The sequence below is a fragment of the Danaus plexippus genome, chromosome 15 (assembly GCF_018135715.1).
Source record: "Danaus plexippus chromosome 15, MEX_DaPlex, whole genome shotgun sequence".
In the NCBI taxonomy this organism is placed as follows: Eukaryota; Metazoa; Arthropoda; class Insecta; order Lepidoptera; family Nymphalidae; genus Danaus; species Danaus plexippus.
In genome coordinates, this window is record NC_083547.1 from 627,589 (window position 1) to 641,919 (window position 14,331).

Sequence of the window (14,331 nt, forward strand, 5' to 3'; positions counted from 1 at the left end):
GGCTACATCCATTCTTAGTTCAAAAATACCCAAAAAAAGATTAAGTTCCAGTCCTAATAAAAAAGAAAAGTGTATTTTTTTGGTGGGTAAGAAATAAAATAGCATTCTAAAACAGAGTCACTTTTTAATAAATACCAAATGTCACATACAATATCCAGTAAGATATTAAACCTAATCAACGCCACAAGTATAACAATTTTATAGTTCAAAGACATTCAAAATTATGTTTGTACAATGTAAGGGGTAGGAGGGTAGGTCGAAAATAAAAGCCTGTAGCCGGGATGGAAAGTCCGCGTAGACTTGAAATTATAAAGTTTCTTAGGTCAAAGGTCAAATCGCTTACATTCAGTAATCGATTGAGCTGCGAGACGGTATCAGTCGCTAGTCTACGAGGATTTCATGTGTAAAATCTTACTTACTGTAATTAATATTAGTTCTATGAGACCAGAGTATAATACACTTGATTTTAATTGTGCTTTGGAGACGGTTTAAGTAGGAAGTAATTATTGAACGACTTAGGCCAACATACATTTTTAATTACTACGTAAAAAATTGTCTAAGCGTATAAATTCAGCCCACGTGTTTTGGCGTATAAATAAAAATTGTATCTTTTTGTCCTGCTTTTGGATATTTGTGCAAAAATATGAGTAACTATGAGCCATACTAGTGCTGTCCGTCGTTTATACGTTTAGACAGAATCGTAAAGGAATGGTATTTTAAATACCCATCGAAAAGAAGATTTCCACACTGGAATGTTCCTAACTATATTATAATACTTGTTTTACTATTTAAAAAATACTTAAATTATATTACAGATAATAAAAATGGTTTACAAGAACAGTCCACAAGTTGCAGTTACAGTTGGTAGAAAATATGAGGGATATTTTTGTCTATATCTAAAATGATCGTGTTGAGACTAGGATAATAGATTCAGTATGAGAAAAAAACATGATTCTATTAACAAGCGATAAGTTTGTCATATATTATTAATTAAATAAGCCTCCTTCGGAACTGCCTTACATCAATACTTGCTAAAATAAAGTTTATGGGAATGTTCGATAAGATACAATATGGCCCCGTTTTGATAAATAAAAAATAATAAAAAAATATATAATAATAATTGGAAATTTATATTAAACAATAATGTCATTAGGGAAATTAATTAAGAACATTTATACTCGTATAATGTGCCGTGCATTTTGTGTGAAAAAAAAAATGCGTGACACATGTCAGGTACGAATATGGCGCGAACGTCAAAATAAATCTGACATTTATAAAGTAGAGAGCATTGGCGCGCCGCTTAACACGAGATATACGATAACGCGTAAATAAATATAATTTGTTTGAATGAGATCTGCCGCAGTTACACTGGATGACGTCCATTATAAAAACTAAAGTTATTACATTTTTTGGCGCAATTGTTACAGAGTACGTAACGGTTTACCTAAAGTTAGTACAGGCTATAGACAATCCAGGTGTTGTCGGATAGTAGAGCGAGTTCAACCGATCAGACAATATGCTATAGGAAAATATATCGATATCATTATTTTTAACTTTGAAAGCTTCTCAATAAACACGGAACGACTCGTATGATTGTCGTAAAGTCCCTGTATACGTTTCTAAGCACGTTCATTGATAACGCTTCAGTTCTGGGAACACTTCTAAGAGGACCAACTCGAAGATTTCCTGCAAAATAGTACATATTTATATACATATCGATTATTAAATCTTTATAAGGAATATTTTCTGGTGAAAATCATGTTCAGTTACCGCCAACAACAGTTTGTCGAAGTACCAGCCACCTTCAATATTTTTTTAATTTTACTATATGTCGCTTTGAAATGACATCTTTCTTGTTTTCGTCACATGTTTACGTTATCAGGTTGATCTTGTATCCAATATAAAACTGTAATACAAAAAACGAAACGCAAAAAACTATTGCTTGCTTCGAAGTCCGCATACTTAGTTTCACAGCGATAGATTCAGGAACACTCACCCATACACTTTACAAAAAGCTTTTAAATTTCAATTAAAACAATTCTCTGATTGAGTCAGCAGCTGTCTTTACGCAAATCTTACAATTGACATTATCAACGACACATTTAATTAACGTTATCGTCAGAAGCACGCGGTAATGTGAGCGTGTCCATCGCGACATAAATTAATAGGTGAAGGACACTCGCAGCGGAACAGTTTACAACTAATTTTAGATGATGATTTTGAGGATGAATTCCAAAGACACGAACGAATATCACACGCGTGTGAAATGCCGACAGAAAAAGTCTAGTCGAAAATATATAGTGCGAGATATATAGCGATGCCTATACTATACAGTGCCGTGGCCTACAAGCGGAGAGTTCTGCACCGACACGCGTGTTGCGGTGGTAACTTCGATGAGGTTTTAAGTGATGTTATCAAGAAGGTACCGGCCGACGACCACCGCGTCACCTACTGCCATAAGAGACATCTCCTCCATGTGGTAATGGAGAGTGAGCATTTCTATTTCTGCATAACGGATAAGGTATTTTAATAGTTTTTATGGAAGGCCTATAAATAAGCGGTTTAATTCCGGAGTCATAAATTAATGATTCCTGTGCTCGCACGCCGCTTATATCGGATATTTGGATCTTCTCCAAACATATATTATTTATTCAGTTTTGCTTTTAACGAGAATTTAACGAGTATTATTTGATAATTTCTTTTATTACCGATCTTTGTCTCGATTTTTGTTTCTACGACGTTTTTTTGCAATGTCTCCTTAGTTTCCAGTTTATATAAAACAGTATTTTATACCTTTGCGATATATAATATTAACAGCATAGTAAGCGAGACAAAAATAAAATGCGGACATTTCCTTTAACAAATAGTTTCCGATAAACGTTTCAGTAACTTTGAATTATTAATAATAATATTTGTAGCTGTGTCAAAGGTCGAGGGCGTTTCTGTTCCTAAAGGAAATAAAGAGGAGGTTTTGTTCCGACAAATGCGGTTTTAGAGACGCGCTCGCTGACCTTATGACGTACTACAATGACGACGGCAATGCCATCAGCATTGATAGCGGAGACATTGACGAGATAAACGCCATACGAGTGGACAGTAGCGGTGAGCACTTTATCCTTATTACACGTTAATTACGTCGAGCTACGTACTGAAGGTATTGAGTTTCTGAAGTTTAACTTCTTATGCGACTTCCAACAAGGTTGCGTTAAATTTTTAACGCTCCAGGGGGGATAAAGAGAGATAGAACGAAAGGGAATGCGTGGCGCGCGTGACATGTAAGTAATATTAATTAAGTTTGTTTTATAGAAACAATAAAATTCCTTAAAAATCAATTTCTGCCTGTTTTCATTACGAAGTTTCACTTCATCCGCGTGGAGGGAATTCACGAACAATTTTTTTTACTCGTATACCTACTATTACGTCGTACAAATGCGAAGATCTACGAACGAATAACTGGAAACTCTCCGTGTGTAATTTGTTATTGTATACTTTTGGTAAGGATACTAGGATGGGAATTACAAATGCTTACGTTATTTAACCTAAGGTTTGAATGTTTGTTTATGTATTATACAAAAACTACCAAACTGAAAGTAATGAGTACTGGAATTTTATAACTACTGTAAAAACAAGAAGACGTGTCTAGCTGAACTAATTAAAATAGAAAAATAAGTAAAATTGAAGTTACTGTTTTTATTAAAATAAGTTTTTTGTTAGTAAATGCATAGGAATATTCAGGAATAGTATACTTTTTCCATTTTGTCTGTCTGTTTGTTTCATCTAAGCTTTGAAACGGCTGGACCGACTTCGAGGGAACTGTAACTAGCCTATCAGCTGTTGTCGACGCAACAAGCAGAAAGTTACTGTACTGTACTGGACGAATACTCGGACTAGGTTACACTAGTGTGTGATGTATTAATTTCATCCCTTTCTACTTTCCAGAGAGTGTGCTCGGTGAGACAATACTGCTCGTGAGGAGCGAGCACTGTCTGGAATATCCCGTGAGTGTCCTATATATTGTTTATTCCAATATAAAATAAACACCAGAAGTCACAGTCGACTGTTAGGTTGCTAGCTGACGGAGGTTTCCACGAGATACATGTTTAATTTTTTTTTAATTTGTATATAATATACAATATGTTATTGTACGCAACGTAAGATCGATGCACGATAATTTTTTTAACTAAGGCTTCGTTCGCACTGGGTTCGTGGATATTTAAAGCATCTCAACGTTTTTAAACGATCAATTATATACTGCTTATTGTGTATGGCGCCTAGTGACGACACGCACGTCGGCATCTCCCCGGATTGACTTGTTCTATGCCATGTCGTTGACAACTTTTCTCCATATTACTTCAGACAGTGTCAATTTCTAAGTTCAGATATAAATACCGCGCATTATATTTTCATAAAAATATGACTTTAAATATGTGTTTATATTTCAGAGTGTATCCCGCGTGGACAAAAAACCGGAAACAGCTGTGGCGTCATCCGGAAACAATAAATACTACGTCAAAATAATAGCAACCATCTTCATTGTTATTTCCCTGCTCGTCGTGAAGCCGCTCCTTGTTGTTGTCGTGTTTGCTATTTTGTATTCTATAGTGAGATAGTTGTATGATAATTTGTATGTGATGAAACTAATGTAGGGGATTTTATTTTTACTCTGTGGTCATAAATGGGAACTACACTTTGTTTTTTATTTTTACTCTGTGGTAGGTATTGTATCTATCAAGATACAATTTTTATTTCATTATTTAAGAAATTCAAATAAAAAATTCGCAAACTGATGAATTTTTAAATGTTTGTGAGAGACTCAAACAGAGATATTAATATATCAGTTTTTAATTTGTATTTTTTGAAGTGAAACTTCTAATGCGACTTCGAGCAAGGTTGCGTTGAACGCTCAACGTTCCTGGGTGTAGAGAGACGGGAGCGAGAGTTAATGGGGGGTCCATTGTGAACTGTAAGCCATGTTTATAAAAATTGTCTGAAAGAAACACTATGAGTTCACTAACAAAGTTATTTCTGCCCTGACCTTTATTAATTTCCGCATTACGCAGCCTCACCGGTTCGAGCGGACTCCGCGCGCTACGCTTCTTATCTAATCTGTCCCCACGCGGCGAGATATTACTATAAGCTATGGCTGTGTGTACAACTCACGTAAAACAGCTGTTTGTTGTGCGTGGTGTGCTGCAGCGTGTGGAACAGCTTGCTGGCCCCGTGGGCGGCGGCGTGCGCGCCCACCAGCGACGACACGCCGCCCACCACAAACTCCGTCAGCTGGTGCAACGCCAGCGTGCGGGAGTGCTCTACATCACACACGCTCATTCATATACTGTCCAACCAACTGGTTACAGCCCGTTGTTTGAGGCGGGTGTCCAGTGACGTCATCGTATAGGCTTTTTAATTGACATAAGAATATATACGTTCCTCTGTTTAGACTGATCTGTTACACCGATAGACCGATTTTGATGGAACTTTTATATAGTATAGCTAATTTTAAGGAGCAACTCAGGTTAATCATATGAGATATTATATAATATATTAACCCTTGTCCCGTATGTTCCTGTTGGTGTTGCTGTGTGTGAGGACGCCCCCCGGCCACCAGGACTTCAGCACCAGGCCGGTGTAGTAGTGCAGCATCTGTTCAGAGAACAGCCAGGAGATCGTCTCCTTGATCTGTCTGGAACATTACGAACATACATTCATTGTTCAGAAACCGATTGTTCAGACAGACACTTACATTACTAACTTTATCCTCCGACTTTCCTCGGCGATTTAATTTGACTGAATCAATCAAAATAAGATTCTTGTTTTGTGGGTAGATGTCGCTAGTGTGTTGAATCTGTAGCATACATGAAGCCGCGTGTGTGAATGCGGTCGAGCGATGTTCCGCGGGTTGCGTTCTGATACCTGTTGATGGTCCTGCCGTACGTGATCTGCACGAAGGTGACGAGGGTCCTCCTCAGCCAGCGGAACACGCCCCTCATGTCGAACACCTCGCTCAGCAGCGCGTACAGCGGCTCCGCTATACTGTCGCGCTCCTCCACCAGGGGCCCCACTCCTGGGTGTCACGTGTACATATGTGATGGATGTAAGAAGTTTATATTGGGAGCAAAAATATTTACCACGCACCACAGTCAGTGTTGCCATATATATTGTGTCGGTGAATATTAAGATATTCCTCTCACTTCGCATTAATTCACTCACGACGAACCAAACCGACACATATGACTATCTAAATAGTTACCCACACAGATGGGTTCATTAGCGTGTTGGTAACGTCGGCGTGTTCTGTGATCTGAGATCACGTGACCTCAATTTATACATGCTTATCATATTTTATCAAAATGATTGAAGCTGGGAAATGTATGAGCATTGTATGAATGTATGTCGTCTGTTACGTTATAGGTAGCGACCTCTCACGGTGCCGCCCTGTTTCAGCACCTCCCCGTTCCCGTCCAGGTACAGGGACATCTCGTCCTCGTCTGACAGACTCGGCCCCTCCTTCTCCTGGGACGATCTGTTGGTCGTGTCGCTGCTCGTGCTGCACACAGATAACATTCATTAATGACTTAAATCGGTCACGAATCCGTTCACTCACAATCCAGTCATTAGTTCATTCATTACTTTAATTTCTATAAACGGGTCCGCACAGACACGTTTGTTTTATCAAACTTAGCCGTGTATTGTAATGTGAAATGTATTGTTTCAAAAAATCATTGCCAGCATAAAAAATATAGATTATATATGTTTTTTTATGTAAAGTTCCACAGTATATATAATAATATACTGAATACCTTTTAAATAGCGTTGAGAATGAGAACTTATTCTTCTTTGGCAGATCACATTGCTTGAGATACTCGGAGCTGGGGTTCAGGAAGGTGTACAGAGCCTCGCTTTGGTTCAGTCTGTCGTCTTCTAAAACAAACTGTACCACCATGTCCGTATAATAACCAGCTGTTTCTGTGTACACAGATAATACAACTATTAAAACTCACTTCTAAATATTTTTGTATCAACATTTTCGCTTTTTCGAGCGAGTTCTTATCGTTCTTCCCGAACATGAATTTGAATGAATTCGAGGGTAGTTCTAAGTTTTTTAATTCTGAACACATCGGTCTCAGTTTCCTGTGCAGCTCCTGAAAAAAGAAATATTGTGTTAAAACATAATATTTTTAAATGAAAAGATTTTTAAAGCAATAACTAAATCATGCTGCCCGCTGAATAAATACGTTGCATTTAAAGATATCTTTATCTGAGGCTCACTACGCCCCGACACCTCCGAGAACAGATAAAAAATAAAACATCAGACATAAATCAAAACACTCATACTTAGTTATAATATTATAACACGTAAATGACTGAACTACATTATACGAGTATACTGTCGTCCTACACTACTGGTAAAACCGAATGCCCTGAACGGTATTTATATATCGAGGTCATCTCTGGCCCCCGGGAAGCGGGGGTCCAGGTTAGCTTTTGCAGCGCTGGTGTCATATCAGGGAGGCCGCGGGCGAGGCGTGGCCCGGAGACTTAGGTCTCGAATGGGCTGCGTCCAGGATGTATTTACTGTGATTTAAATGATTATATTACATTTTATCAGATCTCCCCCTCCCCTCCGCCCTCTCCCCTCCCCACCCTGGGCCTCTCGTCACTCGCTATAGCCTGCAAGTCTTCCTGTGACCTCTTCCCAGTGGCAGACATTCGCATGTCACGTGTTGTGGAGTAGTCATTCACTAATGTATGTAATATATAAATCATGACTTGTCTCAATATTTGTAGTCCCGTACCAGCAGTCGTCTTCTCATGACGCTCCTTGTGAGGCACCCGCCATACATTCTTTTCCATCCATACTTCTCCCACCCTCTCATCTGGTAGGTGGTAGACGCTAGCTGTGGTCAAGTTACTACATCTCGAACATGGGCTGGCTCGACCGGGGAAGTACCACCCTCTCACTGAAGATCGACGTAAAGTAGACTTAAACGGCTGCGTTTCGTCCGATGACTGAGAGAGACCGGCTGCCCTTTCCCTTTTCCCACCTTTCCTCTCCCTCTCCCACAGCTAAGGTCCGCAACATGTCTTATGTTGAACATGTCCTTGGGCGACGGTGACTACCTTCCATCAGGTAGTCTGTCTGCTCGTCGTACATTCTCCATCCCTACCCCTCTCCCCCTCTAACCTGGAAGTCGTGAGCGCTCCTGAGCAGCACCCACCCAGCCGCCCTCTGCTCGGGCCGCGGGCCGCGCTCCTCCTCGGGCTGCAGCGCGTGTACCACCACCACAAACTGGGGACGAGACTCCTCCACCATCTGGACATTTACAACGATTTTTTTTCAGTTAACATAATTAGCTGAGAATAATATATACAAGAAATTTTGAAATCCGTTGGAAGTTAGATAAATAAACCAAACGAGTATTTAACAAAACCAACCTGAAGCCCTAAAGAGTTCAACGACTCCGTTTATGATAATTCAATATCCTAATAACGTCATTAAAACTGTGACTACAGAAGTCGGGAGATCAAACACGAGCTGCGGCTTCCGGATCAGACTGATCAGAGATTGGCTTTGTTTAAAACCGGTTCGCAGTTATAGGCTTAGAAAATTAAGACACAAAATAAAACTATCTTAAGACAATATAAGAACTTTCTGCTCGAAGATCTGAATATGTAAGGTCTTTGGAAAATGACAAGATAACTGTGTTCAATAAACAGAAAAATTTCCACAGAAAAATACATGACTTGATGTCACCGCTGATACGGTCTGCACGACCACAGCGCCCCACCTCAGCACTATGTACGGTGGCGCGCCACAGGCCCAGGTTCTCGGCCCAGGTGTCGGTCCTGGCCAGGTGCGCCTCCAGCCTCATCTGCTCCGCGGCCAACCGCTCCACCTCCTCCGCCAGCATCGCCAGCGCCGGCGACTCCGGCTTCAGCGACGCCCGCAAGGCGGCCAACGCCTGGATAGGTCAAGCGATAGGGACATTCACTTACAGTATTGCTATAGAGTATTAAACATTTTTGGTCGACTTCCTCACTGCCGACATGGATCTTGCAAGATCTTCCTTAATATTTTAATAGGATTTGTTTAACGTCATCACAGCCGGGAATCGAACCCGTGACTAACTAATACGGGATAGTAGTTTTTGAGCTTAAAATTAGTCCTATAGATGTGTATTCATTAATGGAGTCGTGTGTGTGGCGCTGAACCTGTGTTTTGTTGTTGTGTCTCTCTTGCAGCTGGTCCAGCTTCCGCCTGGCGTACGTGGAATGTTCCGTCAAGGCGTTCACTTCGGAAGACGACTCGCGAGAACCCTGCCGCTCGTCTATCGGAGACCTCTCAGAGCATAAACCTGGCAAATGCATAACTATTGGTGTTCACAGATAAATATTGCATTAAAATTTAAATAACAGGTAGAATGGCTCTTCGGCCACCTTTGTTACGGGCGGGTCTCAGTACTGGCCCACTCTTCTAACAGCAATACTTTTTACCCAAAAATAAAACAGTTAGAGTGAACACTCCACACGAGCAAATATCTCGCACCCATCAGAACCTCGCGATCCTCATCTTCTGGAATCCACCTCATGGAACCGATGTTCAGTCCATATTTTCCATTTTATATTTAATACAATCGATTTCTCAATATCGATTTATTGATTACAACATAATTATAAAAATAGTGCAATAATGATCCCCACGTGTCCAAGGAAATGTATAAAAGGATACTTAAGTCTGCTTCGTCGTGATAATCACCTGGATCGCTCGCCTCCTCGGTGGCCAGTTCAGCGACCAAAGCTTTGTACTGGTCGCTTAGGAGAAACGAATGATAATATTTATCTTGTATGGTATCGACCACTATATCTTGGACCTCGTAAAACACTTCCGGACCTTTATCCCCAAGAAGAAACCCTTCCATTCTCTTTCTGGTTTCCTTGAAATATTAATGTTCCTTCGTTAAAAAAATCTTGTTGATTGTGAATTATTTATTATTGACTCTTATTAAGAGACTTCATTCAATGACATTGATCAGAGACCAAATATGATTTTGATAATGAATTGTAAGCAATACATCATGAGATCTAAGACTTTCGCGACTATTCATGTAAATGAAACTAATATTTTCGGATTACTACGCGTATTTTATTATTTTAAACTACACACTCTCGACGTTTCGGTGCATTCGCAGCAACCGTGATCACATCTCGTCTGGCCATGGTCACGGCTTCTGCGAAGTAACCGAAACCTCGGGGGTGTCTAGTTTAAAATTATAAAATACGCGTAGTAATCCGAAAATATTAGTTTCACGTTATCAATACGTCCAGAGATTCACCTACCTTGTCAACTTTAACTTCAGCGCTGGGCGATCTGATGTAAGTATAGAAGATCTCAGCACCGAGCTGATGCCAGTTACTCCTCGGACTGTGTCGAAGCTCGTCCACGGCCGCCCAGTAACCGACCAGCCCTTGAGAGCAGAGCGTCTCCAGGAACATGGACAGATACTTGCGACCTGTCACGCTCGATATGACCTTGTGGAGAGGCATCGCCTGGGGTACACACGAGTATGTGAGAGTTTGCTATCACAGAGCTCTGTTCGCCACCTACAACCTTATCCACCACTTCACCTACACTCATACTCAGGGCCTATCCAACAAAATTAGCTTGGTATAATTTTGTTCGACCTTATTTAAGGGTAAGCAATTAAACATCGCCTATAGATTTCCCAACAAAATAAAATGCCATTAATTGTTTAGGGTCTCAGGAGTGTGTACTGGAATCACACAATAATATATCAGAGATGCCAAGTCAAAGCAACATTTTTAAACAACTCACATTATTTTGGGTCACAATATAAATGTCGCTGCATTTCAATGAGTATATATGTACTGGATCGCGAAAATTTTAATTTGGAACCGGGATGGCGTACATGACAGTACCTTACTATCAGATTCTACTGCTGGGAATGCTCCGTCCCACCCCAACCTCCTCAGAGCCTTTTCGCACTCGTCCTTGGCGATGGTGAGCTGGTCTATGTATCTCTTCAGCTTCCTGGCGTCGCTCACTTGCTGTCTGCTTATATTGTGGTTCCCTCCTTTCTCGATAACGTCTATGTCGATGCCTTTAGCCCGCTTCACGTTCTGTAGAGTGGTGGCCTGCATGATTTGGGTCACTATGTCGTAACTGAGAAAAAAAATCTCCTAAGAAAATCTCATTAAAAATTGTTTATTTTTTCCATTAAATAAATGATTTTCTTTGAATAAGTTATTAAAATAATTAAATTATTAAATATTATTAAACGCACAGCGTTATAAGCGTCAACATATTTATTATATAGGTTTCATTCACCATTTCTGTAATCCAAACAAACAAAACAACTAAAACCTCGTTCAATCATACACACAGACTACAAAAAAGTAAAACTCAGTTAGCTAATTGTCACAGTCTATTAACTCACCGCAATCTCTTCAGTGTGTCTACATTATTACAGCTGTTTATGAGCCGTATGTAGTCCTCGAACGTCTTGGCGTACTCGTGGGTTCTGACATGCATCGCGTCGACCTCCTTCTGCGCCTCCAGATACTGTATTATCTTCTGGTTTATGTAATCTGGCTCCGTGACTAGATTTATGGCTGGCTGAAGAACTAGGAAACATATATATATATAATACTACACAGTATATAACATTGTAGAACTCTCTGTACACTGCGATGCAGTCTTTAATATTATATTAAAAAACTGTAAACTGTAAAACTGTAAACTTCATTAGCATTTCACATTTCTCTGAAATCATCATCATCATCATCATCATCAGCCTATCAGAGCCCACTGCTGAGCAAAGGCCTCTTCTCACATGGAGAAGTTTAGAGCATTAACCACCACGCTTGCTCAAGACGGATTGGCGATTTCAATCTTATAATTTGAAATTATAAGACCACGTTTCCTCACGATGTTTTCGTTCACCGTCTGTCAGTGGTATCTAAATACTCTTAGAAAGTACATATCACTCGGAACAGATCACATTGGTACTTGCCGGGTTTCGAACCCGCGCCCTCACGTATGAGAGGCGGGCCTTTGACCTCCAGGCCACTACGACTTCACTTCACTTCACTTTTTCTTACAATTGTTTCATATAAGAAAAGAAATAGTGTTATAAATGCTGTGCGCACGAAATTACGGTCTCAGCTACTATATTTAAATTTTTCGATAGATGAATTTAACAATGTGCATATACATGTACATATGTATATATATATATATATATATATATGTGTGTGTGTGTGTGTGTGTGTGTGTATATATATATATATATATATATGCATTATATTTCATTTATAAAACTGAGGACAGTGTAATCTTATCCTCAATCATTTCAACAAGTTAATATAAATTCATTATTAATTTAAATCTTTCATTCTACCTGCGCTGACAATACACGGATAGTAATCTATTGAAACATTTATTAACGAAAAACTGGCAACTGTCTGTGTTTAGTTAGAGTGTAAACTGATACTAAGGATACAGAAATTACTGTAGTACAAGTTATTCAGTTAGTTGTACTTGGTAAATAATCTGGCCGAGTATGTCTTCATTGTGTTATTAAAATATATTGAAATCTACTTCATTATATAAATATTTAATTAATTAAAAAAAAACATCGCCTTTGAAATACCATTACAACCAACTAACTATTTTGATAAGTTTATAAGTATGGACGGACGGATGTGTTCTTTTGACATAAAAATACTGAATATATTTTGATAAAACTCTACACTAACATAGCTCACTCATCAGAATGACATACCAGCTATGATCGCTCCTAGAATTACATGTATCAACGCATAACAGCTCTTATGAGTATGAAGCCCTGTGACACAGCACAGATGGTCCGCATATGTATTATTTTACGCACTATACATTTCTCCTCATAAATTTGATGTAACACACAGAAAAGCGCGCGAAAACTAGTAAGCGAATAAAACAGGACTTACTTTTACATACTAATATTTCCCTAATGAGATAACTGACGGGGGAGAGCGAGTAGCATCTGGGCATCAGAAACATTATGAGGAACTCGCTGATCTGCCTCAAGTAGTGTAATTCCATGTCGCTCGACATCAGGTGAGGGGTGAGAGCAAATACTGGAGGTTGATTAAGTTCCAATCTAAAACAATTCAAATGTCACATACATTATTATACTAATTATAACAATTTTTAAATTTACATTAAAGTTATAGTATGTTTTTTAGATTATAGCTGAATTTCTTTAATTTTGTATTTCAGCAAACTGTTTAATTATTTTTCAGCCAGAGAGATACTAAAGATTATATTAAAAATAAAATATTCATGGATCCATGATGTGTTTGTGACAGTAATGTACTTATTAAAGTAATTAATTGTCATACTTACGCACAGCTTCTAGCGATCCTTATCCGTTCAAAATGTTGTGTGATTTTTGTGACCATATCATTGGCTAATAGCTTCTCAGCGTCAACTTTCAACAGTCTGTCATACAAGTTCTGTACTGCCGTCCATATGTGCTCTTTGAATTTGTCAATGACTGGTTCTGGTTTGTGTGAGAGCTCCTTCAACCATTGAGTTACAAAGTCCCTTATGAAATAATCTATTAGCAGTTGGAGTTGACTGTCAACTGTTCTACCGAAAATAACCGGCAGATGAGGCTTTTTCGTGACATACACCCAATTATTTTGATCATCCTATAAAATGAAGTTGTATTTACACAATTTTTTAAATTCTATGATATGAAATCAGTAAAACTTCAAAATACAAACCCGTATTGCAGTTTCCAATTGTCGAGCTTCTTTCTCTATATTATCGAGCAATAACGTGGAAGTTTGATGGGGAGACGACAAAGAGAGATGACCACAAAGTGTAAGCACAAAAACACAAGTTATGAGACAAACACTAAGAATGGATAAGTACATAAAATTCCAAAGAAAAGAAAAATAATATACAGATGATATGCATATGGGGACAAGAAAATAAAGAAGAAATTTAGTCATGATTGTTAAATATTGACGATGGATAAAAAGAATTTAAAAAAATATTGAAATTGTGCCTCGTTGTTGCTTATCTTATTATAAATAGTTATTAAACTAGTATTCCCTCACATTTTTATGCATACATTTGAGTTGTTTTCGTATTATTTACGATAAAATATTTTTTTTATCACTGGATTTACATCCAGTAATTATTGATGTTTGGATGTCATCGATTTGACTGTTAATAATATTTTTGATTGTTAATATTTTTCAATGTTATCTTTTTCAGAGAGGCAAAGATTAACAACATTCAGTTTCAATGTACACCAA

At 38.7% G+C, this 14,331-nt stretch overlaps 2 protein-coding genes across 3 annotated transcripts; one reads left to right on the top strand and one right to left on the bottom strand.

Moving 5' to 3' along the window:
- Positions 1 to 104: 104 nt before the first annotated feature.
- On the bottom strand, positions 105 to 14,227 carry LOC116766198 (sorting nexin-25). 2 transcript variants are annotated; one of them, XM_032655955.2, is made up of 17 exons: positions 13,792 to 14,227; positions 13,409 to 13,716; positions 12,991 to 13,163; positions 11,457 to 11,643; positions 10,939 to 11,182; positions 10,339 to 10,548; positions 9,758 to 9,935; positions 9,214 to 9,356; positions 8,790 to 8,963; positions 8,186 to 8,314; positions 7,002 to 7,142; positions 6,801 to 6,931; positions 6,420 to 6,547; positions 5,914 to 6,064; positions 5,550 to 5,683; positions 5,161 to 5,309; positions 105 to 1,686 (listed from the first exon to the last, which is right to left on the bottom strand). In XM_032655955.2, exons 1-17 carry the CDS (start codon positions 14,020 to 14,022, stop codon positions 1,630 to 1,632), a joined length of 2,868 nt encoding a protein of 955 aa, XP_032511846.2. In that variant the 5' UTR covers positions 14,023 to 14,227; the 3' UTR covers positions 105 to 1,629. The 2 variants fall into 2 exon arrangements, with proteins under 2 accessions (XP_032511846.2, XP_061378693.1); XM_061522709.1 differs by lacking the exon at positions 5,161 to 5,309.
- Positions 2,051 to 4,687, top strand: LOC116766199 (vesicle-associated membrane protein 7-like). The gene is made up of 4 exons (XM_061522710.1): positions 2,051 to 2,521; positions 2,919 to 3,102; positions 3,940 to 3,998; positions 4,443 to 4,687. The coding sequence occupies exons 1-4, from the start codon at positions 2,318 to 2,320 to the stop codon at positions 4,608 to 4,610; spliced, it is 615 nt and encodes a 204-aa protein (XP_061378694.1). The 5' UTR covers positions 2,051 to 2,317; the 3' UTR covers positions 4,611 to 4,687.
- Positions 14,228 to 14,331: the final 104 nt, after the last annotated feature.